The 18,742-nt window shown below is 34.9% G+C and overlaps 1 protein-coding gene across 1 annotated transcript; it reads left to right on the forward strand.

Annotated features, from left to right (window-relative positions):
- The first annotated feature begins 3,582 nt into the window (after positions 1-3,582).
- On the forward strand, positions 3,583-11,572 carry LOC107082827 (proto-oncogene tyrosine-protein kinase LCK-like). The gene is made up of 14 exons (XM_015371709.1): positions 3,583-3,716; positions 4,602-4,682; positions 4,829-4,925; positions 5,003-5,033; positions 5,350-5,443; positions 5,543-5,641; positions 6,902-7,005; positions 7,155-7,304; positions 7,712-7,864; positions 7,954-8,133; positions 8,755-8,831; positions 9,517-9,667; positions 10,416-10,547; positions 10,835-11,572. Exons 3-14 carry the CDS (start codon positions 4,830-4,832, stop codon positions 11,035-11,037), a joined length of 1,470 nt encoding a protein of 489 aa, XP_015227195.1. The 5' UTR covers positions 3,583-3,716; positions 4,602-4,682; position 4,829; the 3' UTR covers positions 11,038-11,572.
- The last annotated feature ends 7,170 nt before the right edge of the window (positions 11,573-18,742 follow it).

Raw genomic sequence — 18,742 nt, forward strand, 5'->3', positions numbered from 1 at the left:
CGAGTGAGGTTGTTTCGTCAAAGAACTAAAGTGCCACACAGTCCCCATGCACGGCACAGGTGGTCCAAACAAAAACCTGTGAAGTGTTGCCCAGAGAGTAATATCTCCACGTTGTGTGTTGTATTAAGCCCCCCCATAGGAAACACACACTTCCAGTGCTGCAAGATTTATTCACCCATGCACTTACAGGTTACAGTGTAATGTGAATGGTACCTTCCTCACAATGTGCTCTGAGTCATTCTTAACAGCTTTCCACAGTAAGTTACCAATGATATGGACATATTATAGCCTCATTATTACTGACATGTACCTCCAGGACGTGCTCTGTTGTGTTCATTGTCTCACTGAAGAAGAGGTGAGAATTCCCTCTTCTGTGTATTGTGTAGTGAGAAAAGGAAAGAGCTGCTTAGCTCTGTTGTATAGAGTAAAAAAAAAAATCCTAAGCATTGTTATGCTTTGATAGATTGACCACACGCTGGTTTGCTTTTTTCCCTAGAATTTGTCTGACTATGCAACTACATTCACATCTCCACTTTTCCACCTCTTTAAATGCAGATGTAGATGCAAAACACAATACAAATCCCCAAGGCCCACCCCTATTAGAAACATGTTTCTGAATGAGGTCACAGTAAGAGTTGGTTATGAAGAGAAAATGAAAGATTTCCGGAATTGTAAAGGCAATATCCTCCAGAAGGGTTTGATGCATGGGCCTTTACACCCCCTAGTGTCAAAACTAACAACAACAGCTACTAAAAAAAAGACTAATAGGTAACTGTTACCAGTTAATTTGTTGTATAATAAAATACCCTTGAGGTGAAAAGTAGACACAACCGTTTTTATTTACAAATTTGTTTTCCATAACATGAGGAAAATATTATGCTCTGATTAGGTCAGAAATAAGATAAATTCAGCCTTAGATAAACAACACAAATTATCTAATAAACTTTATCAACCAAAGTCTAAGCCAAAACTAATTTAAAGTGTGATACATTGGATCATTAGCAATTCAGATTCCCACAGCAAGGGTGAGCTCTGGTACAAGAACTGAAGCAGCTTGTAGTTTGATTTAAAATTTAAAGATTTTAATTTATGAACCTATTACAAAAAGTCAATATTTTAAGTTCAAAATCAAATAAGACCATCTGAAAGTGAAAGAGAAGTGGCTGCTAAGGCTAATCTAAGATAAATAATGGATTAGATCAGCATTATTTGTCACATACAATACAACGCATAATGAAATGTGCTTTTCACCTCTATCCAGCTTTAAAATATAAATATCCAGTTTTTAAATATACATGTAAATAAACTCATCAAACAGAGTCAGATCAAAAACAAAAATAATTTTTCAGATTTTTACAAGGTGCACATTTACAGTATAGGCATGATAGAGTCTGGTTTAAGGCTTAGAATTAAGCAAATGGTTGACCTAATGGGAGAAACACTTTGTTATTTTCTTCTTCTAAATAGGGCTGCCCAGTGGCACAGTGGGTAGCTCTGCTGCCTTGCAGCAAGAAGGTTCTGTGTTCGATTCCTGGGGTCTTTCTGCATGGAGTTTGCATGTTCTCCCTGAGCATGCGTGGGTTCTCTCTGGGTACTCCGGCTTCCTCCCACAGTCCAAAAACATGAGGTTAATTGGCTTCTCTAAATTGTCCTTAGGTGTGAGTGTGTGCATGAATGGTTGTGTGTCTCTGTGTTGCCCTGCGATGGACTGGTGACCTGTCCAGGATGTACCCTGCCTCTTGCCCATTGACTGCTGGAGATAGGCACCAGCACCCCTCGTGACCCCACTCGGGACAAGTGTGTAAAGAAAATGGATGGATGGATGTCTTCTAAATAAAATAAAACATAAATTGATGAGTGCAGCTTTTTTTATAAGTTACCTAACTATTGTTAGGGAGTGATTTAAAGCTGAACACTTGCATCCTGAGAAGGCTGCAGGTTCCCTGATTGAAATCCCACAGACAGGTACTTCTGTTTCCTGAGCAAAAAGCAAAGGATGCTCCACAGAAGTTGTACAGTGGTAACGGTTATGTGCATTTGGTCAAATGCAAACTAGAGATTTTGTTGTAATGTGCAAAGTTAATGATAAATAAAGATGATTATTGTTAGTATTATTATATAGCCAGATACAGAACCCATAGGAACACAAAAAATAAGAGTCTACTTAGAAAAACTGACCTTAAGCCATTTTCTAATCTGTTAATGTCTCTTCATAGCATCTCCATTCATTTTGACTAGACTTGAACTGCTTGGCATGGAAGGATACGCAATATTAAACTTTCTAAATTCATATATAATAAACATTTAAAGACTTTGAGCTGCAAAAAAGACTGAATAGAGAAGTCTGCCACACTTGTAAGATTTTTATTTGTAAAAACAAAATAGGCAACACATGAAAATGACTCCAAATACACTTCTCAGTCGATTACTCAAAGTCCAAATTATATAAATAATATGTCAAGTCATTAAAAGGCAAAAGGGTTAACCACTTAGTTGATGTGAATACTACCGTAGAATCTATAAATCAAAACACAAAATACCGAACCATCTGCCTTGCACAGAAATGGAGGTGGGATGATTTGCCTCTAGAGATCTGGCTACCTTGTAGTTTTTTAAGATTCCTCCTCCATACCAAAGTATCCTCAAATAAAATGTTAGACAATTTTTTTTGGGGACAGTAAAAGGTTGGATATACAGACATAATACACTAGGACGGCAATCGCTCTCAGGCAGTTAAGCCTTATTGAAAAGCTAAAGTAGAATCTACAGGGTTTTGTCGAAAGGTCTATTTTAGATCTATGTTAGAGGTTGATGATAACAGTTATTTTAACTGAAAACAGCTAAGGTCATTTTATCACTTCCGAAATGTTTACTGAATAAGATCAAGTTCCTAAAATACATAAAAATGAAAGAGGATGCATAACTTTTTTGCTATGACTGCAAATATTTATGATTTCTTATCTCACTGAGTCAAAAACCTTTTTTTTTTTTGCAATTATTCCATTACTAATAATAGTCACCTCAAATAAACAAATCAAAAAAAAAAAAAGACAGGTCTACTTCCTTATTTTGTCTTGAAATGCCCCGATAGCCCTACAGTAGAGTGCAAGCAGACATGGTTTGCTTAGTTTGTAAGATGTACTGTAGAGATAAAAAGCACCGACCAATAGAGGAACTGAAAAATGTGTCATGGAAACCATGCAGCTTGTTTTACTCACCACACCTAAAGTCGAGACCAAGTAGGTATAAAAGCAAAGCGGGTACAACAAAGTTATGGTTCGGCTTTAGACATAATCTTAGGTACAGACGGTGTTTATCTGATTTCGAGCAAAGCTCAAAAAATCTACGATCAATACAGCTTGGTGAATGCTGCAGTTGAGGATGAAGTCGTTTGTAGTATTCACTTAGAGGATAAAGGGCTTAAATAAATTTAGCATGCCAGAAGATAATTACTGTACAACCTATACTTTTGCATGTTTTCCAGTAACCTTGGTACTACTGTCCCATGGGGAGGTGACTGTGTAAGAGAGGGAGAGAGAAGCAGGAAGAGAGAGAGAGAGAGAGAGAGAGAGAAAGAGAGAGAGAGACAGAGAGATAGATAGAGAGAAACTTTCCAAACCAGAGTGAGTGAGAGTGACAAACTGACAAGCTGTCTGTTTTCACCAAAGAAACTGAGGACATTTTGCATCTGGGTTACTTCTGATGACAAACTGAAGGTATTTACCTCCTTTGTTATTTTTCTTAAAATCAGAAGCATAAGAAATACGTCTGTAAGAATTGTTGTGCATTGCAATTATAAAGCAGCATCCTTCATGCATTTTCTAAGAGAATTACAGAAAATAATGCAACTAAATGTTAAACTTATGCATCACAAAGTGATAGAGGCGATAACATGATATAAGGTGGCAAGTAACAAGTAGCAAAAATTTGGAGGGAAAACACTTTAAGGTAAAATACACGCATCAGTGTATGTATCAACATTATCACACGTTTTGTAGTTCTTCCGTTGAACCTGTATTTCATGAAAAAAAACTTCACCTATAAAATAAATATTGTCAAAGCATTAATAGATTTTTTTTAAGGTGACTTTCACAAGAGATTTATTTGTACAGCTAGTTAAATGTTTTATGTTTAATTTTCTGGTTGACGAAAGCTAGACGTGGTTTTTACAATTACAGAGCTGTAACTGTAAGTTAATGGAAAGAAAATCGATAGTCTCTTTGAGTTTTTTCAATTTTCACAGTCCAAAAGTTTGAATCCCATCATTGCATTAATTATCACTTCAAACATCTTAACAAAGAACCTGGAAACATGATTAGGCCTGGAACAAAATGTTACGCTCCTCCACTAATCTAGATAAGAAGAGTTATTTTCCATCAGCTTTTAGCATTTTATCTTTTCTCTATTTTTATCTCAGACATGAGAGATACACGATGATAAAGTGATACTAAGCATAGGTGCGAGAGAGTTTTCAACTTCCTTTTTTCTGAATTGTTGGGTTTCATCTGAAGACTGGTTACTAAGAAATAAAAATGAAAATAATTACTAATTCTTGTAAATTAGCAGATTTTCATGATTTTCTTTTTCTGTTTGTTTTTCAGATTTGGTATGAGGTCAAAGACTTGGGCCTGCAGAGGGATGAGTGGAGACTGAAAAATCCAAAAGCTCATCGGCTAAATCAGGTAAAGGAAAAACAATAGTTCATCATGTCTCATGAGCTTATATGGGTGATGCTGTTATAATATTAACCCCTCTATGATGTATCCTATCAGCTCATGTTGCAGTTGTCCTACACCACAGTTTATATGCTCTTATTTTGTAATCCCAGGATGGGCTGCACTTGCAGTGGCCAGAAAGAAAAGGAGAATAAAAATACTTTTTACAAAGTAAAAACCTCTGAGAAATCCCAATCATCAAACCATACAGTAAGTAAAATAAGCTTATCTGTCTAATAGACCATAAGTTATAATACTTATATTAATGGAACACTTCTCTCTTTTAGGGACGGAGTACAAACACCTATTCATCTAATGGTAATCACTAAACATTTTCACTGAAAATTGAATTTATTCCCAAAAGTATTTGATCTGTACTTGCAGTCAACAAGACATTAGGGTCAGTAAGACATATTTGTTCTGTGTGATCAAAATGGCAACCACAATTCACTCGTTCTCTGCTAGAAATAAGATAGACAAGGCTACACGGACAAGAAAGACATTTCAAGCAGATTTTAAAAAGGGCAGTTATTGCTTTAAAATAAAAGTTTGGTGAGGAATTTGGTATTCAAAAATGATATGTAGCTTAGACCTAAAGTGATAAAGAAACAAATTGGTGTTCTTTGATTTTCAGAAGAAAATGTGTTCATCGCGCTGCATGACTTCAAAGCCACCAATGAGAGTGATCTTGCTTTCAAAAAAGGAGACAAGCTAAAGGTCTTGCAAGAGTAAGCGACGTCCCAGTTTCAGAATTCAAGAAATGTGCCGAAATCATTTACCCTCAAGAAAAAAACATAAATGATGTGTGTCGTATGTTTTCTTCGTAGGAGTGGAGAATGGTGGCTGGCTAAATCACTTCTGACTGAACAAGAGGGCTTCATTCCTTCTAATTATGTAGCCAGAGCAGATACACTGGAAGTGGAGAAGTATGGGAAAAGATATATATATATATATATTTTTTTTCATTAATCAAGATCACATATAACACTCTCAAAGAATATTGGCAACCCTGGTAAACACGTGTAAAGCCTTAGAATACATTTTTATCTAGAAAATTTGGAAAATCCTATTTTTATATGGAATTTGGAGCAACATTGTGAAATATATACTAGATATATATATATATATATATATATATATATATATATATATATATTGACTGATTTATGAGGCAATTATTGTAATTTCTAAATACAGTTAAAGGAAATATAACTGAAGCAATTTGTAAACGTTAAATTTCTTTTTAAGCTTATCGAAGTTTCTAGAAACCTCTTATTAGTAGTCAACGACTTCCTGTTTCTTTGGGTTATAAAATAATGTGGTGCAGACGTATTTTTAAAGTCGCTGATAAGCATGGTGAAGACATAGGAAATGCCCCTTTTAATAGGTGGTTTGTCTCAAAATGATCGGTACTCCAGACAGATTTAGATGTAGTGAAATTCATTAAGCCAAGATGTTTATTTCTCATTGGAAATAAAATATATGTTTCCATGTGTTAGTGCAACTGAAGTATAGATTTGAAACAATTATATATCAAATATATGCAACCTTTTAGTTGACATTTTGACAAAAATAAGTGCATGTGGAAAATTATAAAATATATATCTCTATATATTATATAGAGATATATATATGAAAATCTTTTACTTCTACATAACATTACTTGAATCTATCCTATGAGCGCTACCTAGATTTTCATTTGCTTCCTGATATTTTGACAAATAATTGTCAGCTATAAGCTTGATGTCTGCACACCTCTCCCACCAGCAGCTCAATCTTTTGTTCCCTCTGAAGATTTTCCGTCACATCCTAATCATTCTGGTGTGCAGATCCAAAGCAATAACGTATCTTCCAGTCAGAGCAAACATACTGGTAAATTAAAACCTAAATGTAAACCTAACCGTAAATATAGAGCTTCCTGCTAGGAATTTAACTTACTTTTACATGTACTCAAAGCAACACCTTTAAATGTTTAAAATAACTGAAAGCGTTAGCAGCAAAATATTTAAAGCCCAAATTGGCATCTCAGGCCACCGTGTTTAGATATTATTTTTATTGTTTTACATCAGAGTGGCCAATAATAGGGGAGTGTTCTAAAATATCATATCCTTACTTTACTGCTTTCATTTTGTATTTTGTATTTAAAGGAAAAACATACAAATATGTTATTTTTGTCGTTGTTAAAGGTGGTTTTTCAAAGACTTGAGTCGAAGGGAGACTGAACGACTGCTTCTCGCTCCTGGTAATAAACCGGGCTCCTTTCTTGTTCGAGAGAGTGAAACCTGTAAAGGTGAGACTTTGGAAGTTTAAATATAACCCAGATATTTACATATGTTTAAATAATCTTGGGTTTTAAGCAGTTAAGAAAAATAACTCTAAGCCCTCTAAAACTCAAAGAACTCTAAGCCCTCTGCGTTCTTGTATCCATCCCCTCCTTAGGGTCGTACTCGCTATCGGTAAGAGACAATGACCGGGAACAGGGAGATGTGGTAAAGCACTACAAGATTCGCTGTCTGGACAAAGGTGGTTACTATATCTCCCCATCCAATACCTTCCCATCATTACAAGAGCTTGTCAAGTACTATACCCGTAAGTTTACTATGAAATATTCTAAATGTGTTGCCTTTAAATGCATTTTAAAGCTTTACAAAATATTCTTGCAAACTGTGTTTAGTTCTCTCTCCTACAAAATGTAACATCTCAATTTGAGTTTGAATTAAATCAGGAAGCAAGACCCTCAAGATGCATCTTGCATTTCCTGTCAGTGTATATTGATAGTCTTTCCTCCCATGTGACTAAACCACAAGATAAAAGGCTAAGCCTAGTTGATGGTTGCCAAAGCACAGCTGCTTGTGATAAAAGTCGTTTATGCAAGCAAACATAGCTTTGCTTTTAGCTGTCACAGCTGGAAACCAAAACAGTTTTCAGTTGTTAATTTGATCTTCAGTTTTAAGAGAGGGAAAAATATATTTCAATCAGAATGTGACTTATTGCAGGGACAGCAGATGGGTTGTGTCTACGGCTGTATGCTCCTTGTAAACCAAAGGCTCCTCCGACGGCATGGGCTCAGGATGAATGGGAGATTCCCAGAGAGACACTGAAAATGGTGAAGAAACTGGGTGCTGGGCAGTTTGGAGAAGTTTGGATGGGTAAGACAAAACTATCTCATCCTGCAAGGGGTTTATTAGGCTTTAATAAGTGTAGAGGATTAATTTATCTCCATGAATCTCTTTGGCAGGCTTCTACAAGAACACCCAAAAAGTTGCTATTAAGACGATGAAAGAGGGAACGATGGAGCCTGAGGCCTTTCTCCAGGAAGCTAACCTCATGAAGCAGCTGCAGCACGATCGGCTTGTGCGACTCCATGCTGTGGTCACCAAGGAGCCCATTCTCATTGTGACTGAGTTCATGGTCAATGGTAAGAAAAATCAAGAGGCTTGTAAAAGAATATCTTGTTGCACTACTAAAATAGCTCTAATACTTTGCAGACTTATTGAGATATTTGCCTTAATCTAAATGGCTGCATATCCTATCACATTAAAATCACAAGTATGTTGATCGCAGTATAGCTGCAGTCTCACAATACACCTCTGTAACAATTCGTAATGAATTTTTATAGATGATGGAAGTCATAGGTGCAGATCATTTATTGTGCAGAAAAGAAGGAGGTACATCAATCACTGACTGGTTACTGATGTATTTATAGGTATTATACAAACTGCAAAGTCACAACATGGTTCCTGTTTATTGTGTACAATTTCATTGAAAAGTTGCATAACCTAAAACTTGTTTAAATACTTTGGGGAGATTTTTTAGTACACTTGGTGGTTTTAAAGTACGTGAGACCATATCTTTAAAATCTTGACACAAGGTAAATAAAAATTATTTCCTGTAAAATACAAAAGCAATAAATAATACATACAACACATAAATTTATAATAAACTTATATTAATCTTCCTACAAAATGTGACCAACTTGACTTTTTAATAGTCTTCCTTTTAACTGACTGCAGGGTTTGTCTTTTTTTCTCTCCTACAGGCTGCCTCCTGGACTTTCTAAAATCTGATGAAGGGAAACATTTGAAAATTAACAAGTTGATCGATATGTCAGCGCAGGTGGGAGAGTTTTAAATACATAATCTTTGATTTATCAAACACAATGTTTTCTTCCGAATGATAACCTATGAGTGTTTTTTTTTCCTTTATTAGTGATTCTTTCGTTATTACTATAACCGGAGCAGTTACTTATAACCTAAAGCTTTAGTTCTTCGCCATCATTCCTTCAAATAGCATAGATTAGCAGTTATTCTAAGCCCAAAGCCTATTTATACTGTATATTTTCTACAGTAATGCTTTGAACATCTTCAAAACCATATCACAATCTCTGACACGGGTTATGATGTGTGAACACACATGGAAACTGTCAGCAGTAGCTCTGTGGTTTCTGTGGGGGAGCTTTTGCTCGACTGGCTTGAAAGCATCGTGTTACGTCAATTATTAACATCCGGACAGGAAACTGTGCTATTTTTCCATCAACACTGACTCCCCATCCTCTCCCCCCAGCAAGAACTCTTTTGCCCCCTTTGACAGACTTTCTTATAATGGGCACATCCTGTTAAACCCTCTAACTGCTTCAAACCCACCTGTTAGACTGAGCACACATGCTGCAGATGTCAGCAAGGACAAACAGACACATACAGTAGTGTTCAAGCTTCTATCCACTTTGTTTTAGATTATTCATGAAAATTGGGATTTGAGGATGGTCTCAATGACATGTCCGCTTTTCTCTCTCTTTTGACAGATAGCTGAGGGAATGGCGTACATTGAAAAGAAAAACTATATCCACCGTGACCTTCGTGCCGCTAACATACTTGTCAATGACACTTTGCACTGCAAGATAGCTGACTTTGGCCTGGCTAGAGTCATTGAGTCAGAATATACAGCGCAGGAAGGTAAAGTATAAGCAGAAACTCATTTTAATTGCATCTTTATTAAGAACAGAATAGAAAAAAAAACAGAATAGAATAGAAAAATCATGAAATGTGCAGCTGAGTAGGACAACAACAGACTTTTGTTCCTTGACATCTTTATTTGTTATAGACAATACAAACGCAATGTGTTTAATCTTTATGGCCAACATGCTAATTTTCAATACTTGTCCATAGAATTATTTTCTTGTTTCACAATAAAAAACACTGTGCAGAAAAAGCAGAAGTAAAATACCTAGAATTAAATTTAAATTCACCACAGACAGTTTCAATGTACCTCAATGATTATGTTTATAATCAGTATGTAGATTTTTTTTATGTGGGATATTATTTGCTGTGCAAGATTGCTTGTTTTCTAAAAATCTTCAGAAACATCCCTCATGTAAAAAGAACTATTATCTCACTCTCATCAATTCTGGTATTACTGCTTTGGGCAAATTTAAAAAAATACTATATGTATGAAAATGAAATGCAAAAAAAATAAAGCTTCACTCTGTGAAAGGACATGAATCTTATGGTGCTAAAAAGACATTGTTGTGTATACCTAGTTTTTTAATGGTGCAACTTTTTTTAAATATTAAAAATGTAATCCAACTCACCTTAAAGATCTGACGAGTTGTAGATAAAAAAATAAAAAAAAATAGAGCAAAAAATATTTCCTTGTTATGTCTAAGAAATAGCTTTCATTTTTTCGACCTTTTTCAATATTCAGGTGCTAAGTTCCCCATTAAATGGACAGCTCCCGAGGCTATCAACTATGGCACGTTCAGCATCAAATCAGATGTCTGGTCCTTTGGGATCCTGCTGACAGAAATTGTTACCTATGGAAGAATCCCTTACCCAGGTAAAAGCCTTTAGAAAAAACTACCTAGAAACACAGGTCTATATATATGATTCCCATGGTATGATAAGTGTGGTCCAGTTTCTCTATAGCTTAATGATCAAAATAACAAATGTGCAGCAAATTTTCTTTTATTGAAATAACTTTAACTAGAAATGCATTCCTTCCCATATGGATGCTTTAAGTAGCATTAAGCAGGAGTAATATGTGGCAGTCCTTTAGTTTACTTTAGTTGAAGACAAAATGTAGCAACATGCACATTTACATTTTCTCTTATTGGCTCCATCCAGGAATGACCAACCCAGAGGTGATCAGGAACCTGGACAAGCTTTACAGAATGCCGCGGCCGGATGGTTGCCCAGAGGAACTCTATGATATAATGATGATGTGCTGGAAACAAAAGCCTGAGGAGCGACCCACTTTTGATTATCTGCAGAACACTCTCAATGATTTCTTTATTGCCACAGAGGGACAATATGAGATGCAACCATAAGTGGCAATAAAAGAAATGCTTTGTGTTAATTACATGTGTACTCACCGAACTTCTCTTCTGTGACTCACACGGAGAGTTTATATGAAATAATTCCTCTCAATGAATGTCAAAGCTAATTTTGGCTTCTACTATCTCCAACGGAAATGAGTGCCTGTCACATATGAAAGTTAAAGCCTTTGATATGTTTTTTTTTTTTATTATTATTATTATTATTATTACGGTGTCTTTGTCTCAGCAAATGATACTCCTGTTATTAACCAAAGCAATGGAATATGAGTAGGCATCAGTGGCATTGATTTAAGCAATGGAATGTGAGTAAGCATCACCAGCACTGATGAATTGTCTGTATGTATATATAACATTATTAAGTGACTGGAACCACATCATGCAGGTTGTGCAACAGCTGTTGGACCCTGGGGGACTCGTAAAGCTAGAGTTGAAACATTTGCATGATACCGAAAAGCAATATTCTGAGATTACATGCACAATACTTTGCACTTTTCTTCTCCATTTATGTGTATTTGAAAGTAAAAGAGCTTGCAAAAGAAAGTTAACTTCTGCATCAATATTTTCTTTATGAACATACAGTATACAGTATATTGGTTATAGCCGACATACAGAAGAACCTTTGCAGACTCTGAATTCACAGGTTTCTTCATGATATCCTGAATAGTAATTGAAAATTCTTTCTACTCAAACTGCATTTAAGCCATTTCAAAGGAAAAGATTCAATGGGTGTATTTAGTCTTTAAAGACACTACAGTGTTTTCTGGGTTCTCGTGCCAAGATAAAATCTTAACATTTTTTATCATCACGTGTACCATTTGATGAATTTTGCTTGTGAGAAAAATGCAACAACAAAATTGTTGAGTAACTTTTTCTACATTCTCAGTGTTATGAGCCAGTAAAGTTGCAAACCTCAGGAAGCCTTCAAAAGCAACAAATTACACTAAATTGCAGCAGTTTGGATCCTTGTAATGAAAAGCCTCCCATGAGGCCCCCGCAGTATCTTCAAGATAAGAGAATGGAATGGCCATGGCAGCCAGGGGTTAAACCCTGTCATTTCCTGACTGGACAGGAAACAGGAAGTGTGAGTCAGCATTCCTCAAATTTTACATAAAAAAAAGGGCGTCAGTTGCCACATTGGATGACATCTTAAAAAAAAAATTCTTTCTGAAATCATCAGTAATAGTAATTAGAAAACGAGTGAAAATTAAAGGTTAACTTATTTTGTCTATAGCATTAGTTATCTTAAATGACAACTAAACTAAACAGGAATTAACTAAATAAGGACATAGTTGAGTAAACATGGACTATAATTTATATTATATTTTTATAACATAACAAAATTACTATTAGTTTTTAAGAATGCAGCATTTGTCTATTATCATTATTACAGTTTTTATTATCATTGTTATTATTATTAGTACTACTATTAGTTGTAGTATTATTGTTATTATTAAAAATTTTTTCTAAACACCAAAAAAAAAAATCAACAACTGCAAGACAACTATTTTATTTTCTTAAGGGGCACTGAACTTTAAAACAATAAATATTCAAGGTATAAAAAAATGCAGCAACAATGTAGTCCTGCAGGGGTCAGCATCATACTACATTATCCCACGTACCTATGTTTGATAGTAACCTGCAAAGGAGTAGAGGCTTCTTAAGTAAACACTAATTTGTTTTACGGTAATAAAAACATGGAATGGATTTATATTTGGCATTGTTATTTAGTTATTTTTCTTTTTGGCTTGAACTGAACTCCTTTGTATGAGTGTAAGTGGACTGTATCATAACCATTATACCAACCAACGGGGGTTCTTGATGGGTGTGATGTCAACAAATATTACACAATTATTATTAATTTAAAATGAATGAGAATGCCCTGAATTGAATAAAAAATATGGGTTTAGATGGTATTAGTGGCAGAGCAGTGTTTCCTGCTACAGACTAACAGGTTAATTAGAGATACCAGAATGAGATATGCTTGTGTAGATGGATGTTTGTGTTTATGGGTCATCCCTGACATTGGATATTAATGTCTGGGTTAAATCCTGATAGATGGCAATCCATACTTGTCTCATTGCTGTTTGAATCCAACTGCAATTTGTTGACTTCAGGTTATCCAATTGATTATTTTGAGAGTTTATCACATATTCCCAATGGATTTAAGATGAAACGTTTTTTTGTTTTTGTTAACATTCTATTTTATGATTTTGTTCCAATTAATTGATACACATTGAATTTGCCATAGAAGAAATATCCAGAGCAGATTAGTCCTCTGGTCACTTTTGCTTCCACTCCATATTTGGGTCAGAGAGAGTTTGGAAAGATTTTGTATTAGTTCACACTTTAAAATGACTGAAACGTGATAAAACACAGAATTGTTAGCATTAATCAGATTTACACTTGCTCTGGACCTAGCACTGAGGGAGGGGGGAGAAGGCTACTGCTCTCAGATAACATAAAAGTAACAATTCATTTCTGCTAGACATCAGACTTCAGTCAAGGTTAAGCTGTAGCAGCTGCTGTGTTGGACATCAGAAAGTCAGAAGGTTCAATGCTGCCAGTAAGTCAACCACAACTCCCTTAAAAGCAAGCTTACAGATAAAGGGTGGTTATATTTGCATACACACAGCACACAGCTTTATGCATTATAACATTATACAGATGCATTTCTGTACAATTACTCTAACAACAAGCTTCCACCATAGACATAGAAAACTAGCTGCCCCCTCGATGCTCAGATCATATATGGCCTGAATGCACCATAAAGCTAAAATAACTTATTGATGCTGTTAACCAGCCTCTAAAAGGACCTCAAACAACGTTCCTGTTATGTCCTCTTGTTTCAGCAATAAGATGTGTAAGATTTTTTTAAGTTGTTGTTTTACATCTAGAGTCGTGATAGGAAAAGACCCACAAACTGCAAAACAAGGTGAGGCTTGTTGACGAGCTGTGCACGATTTGATCATCAGGGGGGTCTGGTTTCATGCTAAATCTATGATGGACAGGGGCCTAGAGAGATCCTTTGAGCATCAGGCACTTGTTGAAGCATTTTGAGTGTCGGGTATGACATGTTTTGAGCTTTCAAGCCTCCGACACACAGCCAAAGTGGCAGACACTAGATTTAAAAGATCTTAACTTATTGAGCTGTATCTATTTTTTTTTCTTGCTAACATTTCAAACTTCTCATCAAAATTAAACTTGTGCTGTAATTTCTGCCTGTTAAGACTTGGTCTTTTAGTTATTTGGTTACTTTTTTGGGAATGTTTGTAGAATATCAAGGAATGTACAAATGTGAGCATGCACAGTGATGCTAGTTTTGAATTTCCTGGACTCTCAGATTGTTTTTTGGAAATAGAACACTTGCAAATCTTTTTAGACAGGCCTCTTTTTTCCAATGTATGGATCACAATTCCTTTAATGCTGTGTAACAATGTTGGAACCTGCACTCCTAACGCAATAATCCTTTGAATAAGGCTAGCTACTTTCAAATGAAATTACACGTGTAAAACATTTGAAAGAAAAAATGAAGATGGCTTCATAAAACTGATATTGAATATACACTTATCCAAATGGATATAAAAACAGACCTTGATGGTGTGTCCCAATCTTTTTTATATCACTGTTTTTGCCATAAAATATTTGAATTAATATATTTTATGTTGTTCTTTTCAATTTATATGACTGCTTAGATGGTATTTGTATTTGTTAAAGAATGCAGCAAATATTTTGAAGTTATGTCATTAGAAGCCTATCAGCAAATTCAAAGTCTTTGTTCAATGATCAGTAGCTGCAGTTTTAAATGAGGCGTTATGTAAACATGACTGAACATACAGGTTAAAGGGTGCAATGCCACCCCATCTTGTCTTCCCTCTTTGTTCATCTCAACTGCCTTAAAGAGAGTAGCTTACACCCTGATTAATGCCTGATCGCTGCAGAAGGCAACACATCATTAGCATTTGTTCAGGATAACCCTACTCTGTCCTCTGGGGCAGAAACAAGCACATCGACACAGATGAAAAGAGCAAGGCTTTCATCTTCCAGTGATGTTTTAAATTGTGTGCAGTTTGAATTATGCTCCTCATAAACATATTATCCCTCCTGGGCTTTGATGTTATTAAATTAATGGTGTCCATCAATCACAAGTGTGTGGTTTAGAAAGATAGGTGAGGGTTAGTGGTGCAAGACTGACAACGAATCTCAACAAATCATTCTTTTAAATGTGTATTTCATAGATACATAGATAAGCAGGGATAAGGAGAAACTCTCATTCTTGTTCTTTAAATAAAAAACACATTAGAAAAGCATAACTAATCAAACTGTCAGCACCTATCTGTAGCTGGAAATTAAAACACCTGAAAAATGTTAAATGTAAGTAGAACAGCTACTGACAGTCTTAATATTTGTATTGTTCTGAAATGTCTTTAAGAATTTAAATGTATCTTTGATGTTAAAATGTGACTTCTTTAAAATATATGAATCATGACATATATAGTTATTTATCGTGTTGAAATATTGTTTTGTCACCGATGAATAACTAAACTAAACTATTATTTGCATGTTTTGAAAATATGTCTATTTTGTTTGATAAAATAATTGCAGCTTTTTTATATTTTCATGCAATAAATGCCCTGGTGTTAAAAAAAAGCAGCAATATAAACATTTATCAATAAAAAACTCTTGTTCAGTTTGGATCAGTAAAACAGCAGTGACCTGGGACCTTTGAGAGTAACTCTGCACTTTGTTTCCTGATCATAAAAAGAAGTCTATAGCAGGTCATTGTTGAAAGAACTATATATTTAAAATGATTTAAAAAAAATAACAACGAGGGGAATAGATTTTATATATCATATGTCAGCTTTACTTATTGCTTTTGATTATTCTTGGTAAAGATCTTTAATAACTCAGATGCCAAACTGGCATTTTGTCTTGATTTACTCATAGGTAAGCTGAGCCTTTTAGTTGATAAAACCCCAAAAGCACATATAAAAATATCTACAGCAATAATTGACTCCAGTGCCTGAGTTCTATAATGAATCAAGGACATTGCTGACCGGCGGAAAGTTAATAACATATGCATTGGTGCAGTACAAAGTGCAAGAGGTTACTTATGGCCTACGCAGTGTAGGCTAAAACCCGACCACTTAAAGTTTCTCATGGAGTTTCTGTCTGTAATGTTAATGTTAAGCACTGCAGGGTGGTTTTGTTTTAGAATTGGCCATCTAATTAACTGTGGCATGAGTGGGAGTGTACACCTCTCAGTTCAATGCATGGAAAATGGCACAAACCTGGATGATATGTCCGCAGACCCCTGCAAAATGCTGTGTGATGTTTTGTTACATTATAAGGATTGTCATACCTGATCAGTATGCAGTGCTGTGTTCCCTCTTTCTTCTTTAGAAGGTTTTTATGTTTCACATAAATATCTGATATACATACATGCATTTTGTTTTGTTGATCAATTTTAGGTATTATGATTTATTATTCTAATCTTATTTTTTTAATTAAAAATAAAATAACTTGGTATTTAATAAGTGTTCTATATTTTGGCTGCCAACATATCAATCAATGTATTTTTGTCACTTGAGTACATCTTGGCTGACTTGCAAAAGGGTTTTCAGGTGAAATAATATAGCTGTTGTCCCGAAGGACATGTGAATGTGAAAATTGAGGAAGAAAACCACACTTGAATGCCTACAGAGTCATGACAGACCTCCAAAGTAATTTAAGGCAATTATGTGCAGTGATTTAACCAAAAACCACATTTATTAAGTAGAAAATATTCAACCAAATTATATCAACCCTTCCTTTCCTTACATGTTGCCCTCTGGTGAGCTGAAGCTGCTTGTAGTTTTTGAAATTATACTTAAAAAACAGCCATGCAGGTCTTCTAATGGTCTGTTTAAAATCCCTTCATCAGTTTCTTTGAGCAAAATCTGATTTATATGGAGCAGCACGCAGAGAAATGTAAGCTGGAGAAGGATAATTACAGAGATCTCCACTGCTACTGTACCTACAAATGTATTTGAGCAGTTGCATTAAAAATACATTAAAATGTGAATTATTCTTTAATTACAGCAATAACCAAGTCCTGGGACGAGTTTTTGTCATTTATTAAATCCCTGACATCATTTTGTCTCCTCATATTTGTAAGGATCTTTTTCTGGGTACTGAACACAGAGCAATTAACATTGTAGGTCATCCTCATGATGGGTGAAAGTAATTGGAGAACTTTCATCTCTTGTTCTTAGCAAATCTTCTTTAAACTTTTTCAGATTAAAAGCTGATCATCTAAGTTTATAGGCTAAAACTACCCTATTCCATGTATTACATTTATTTCCGAGGATCCTTCCCTTGTCAGATTTGACATTTAATATGTATTCTCTTTAATTTTATTCATGATTGCCTTGATGGTTTTCAGCGTTCAGATATTTTGAACCCCTTTTTCAAGTATTGACCAACAAAGCAGTGACTGCTTGGGTTTGTGAATCATCTAGGAACTGTACATAGTTCTCATGCTAGTCTTTCACACCAGTTAGCATCCAAACAGTGTAAAAAATAAAAACCCTTATAAGTACTTTCCTGTAACAGAAATGTATGATTGGACATATCATTTCAGAGCACCTATTCACAAAATCCACAATGTTTGTAACAAATCTCATCAAAAATTTTTTTTTAGCCATGGGGACTTTAACTCTAGTCCTTGAGGTATCATGGTGCAACTTTTGGATTTGGCTTTGCTTCAACACACCTGAATAAAATATTCAGTTCATTAGCAGCACTCTAGATAAATTATCTGCATTCTGAGAAGGTAATAAAGGCATTTGTATTGGCTTTGCTGGACCAGGGACACTACTCTTATAGTAATTCCTACAAAACAATTGCAAATTAATTATTTCTGTAATTTGCCACTTTTATATATATATATATATATACACTACTCTTATAGTAATTCCTACAAAACAATTGCAAATTAATTATTTCTGTTATTTGTCACTTTTTTATATATATATATATATATATATATATATATATATATATATATATATATATATATATATATAGGGTTAGGGTTAAAAATATCACAAATCCTTTGAAGTAAACAATGCAATAATCAGACGTGCACGTAAAATGTTAAAATCCCCAAAGTTAGAATTTCACATAAACCCTTATAAAGCCTGGAGTTTGGGGGGCCACAGCAGTTATTCTCTGACTCCTTTTGTCTTTGACCTTTTGCACAGACACCATAACTTGTAAGCCTTGCTTACAGGGATGTAAGGATTACAAAAAAAAATAAAAATCAATAATGTATGCTAGTGCTTATCCATATAAATCTCAAACAACAAAACTAGAACCTCATTACGGCCTCTCGGATTCATGGGCTGACAGTAAAGCTGGAAATGTAGCAGGGTGACATGAGAGCATTTAGAAGATTTATTGAAAAGCCTTTCACAAGCATTTCAAACTTTCTAAGGCAAGTGAAAAGTAAACTGCAGTAGTCGAGAGGCACTTAGATAAATGCATCAATAACAATTTCCAGTTTCAGTGCTTAACACAAACTCAACTAAGCTAAATTTGTGTGATGATAATAGCAATAATAAAGCATAAACCAAATATATATATATATATATATATATATATATATATATATATATATATATATACATACACACTCACCGGCCACTTTATTAGGTAC

Source organism: Cyprinodon variegatus, unplaced genomic scaffold, assembly GCF_000732505.1.
Source record: "Cyprinodon variegatus isolate N-32 unplaced genomic scaffold, C_variegatus-1.0 Scaffold4, whole genome shotgun sequence".
NCBI classification, from domain to species: Eukaryota; Metazoa; Chordata; class Actinopteri; order Cyprinodontiformes; family Cyprinodontidae; genus Cyprinodon; species Cyprinodon variegatus.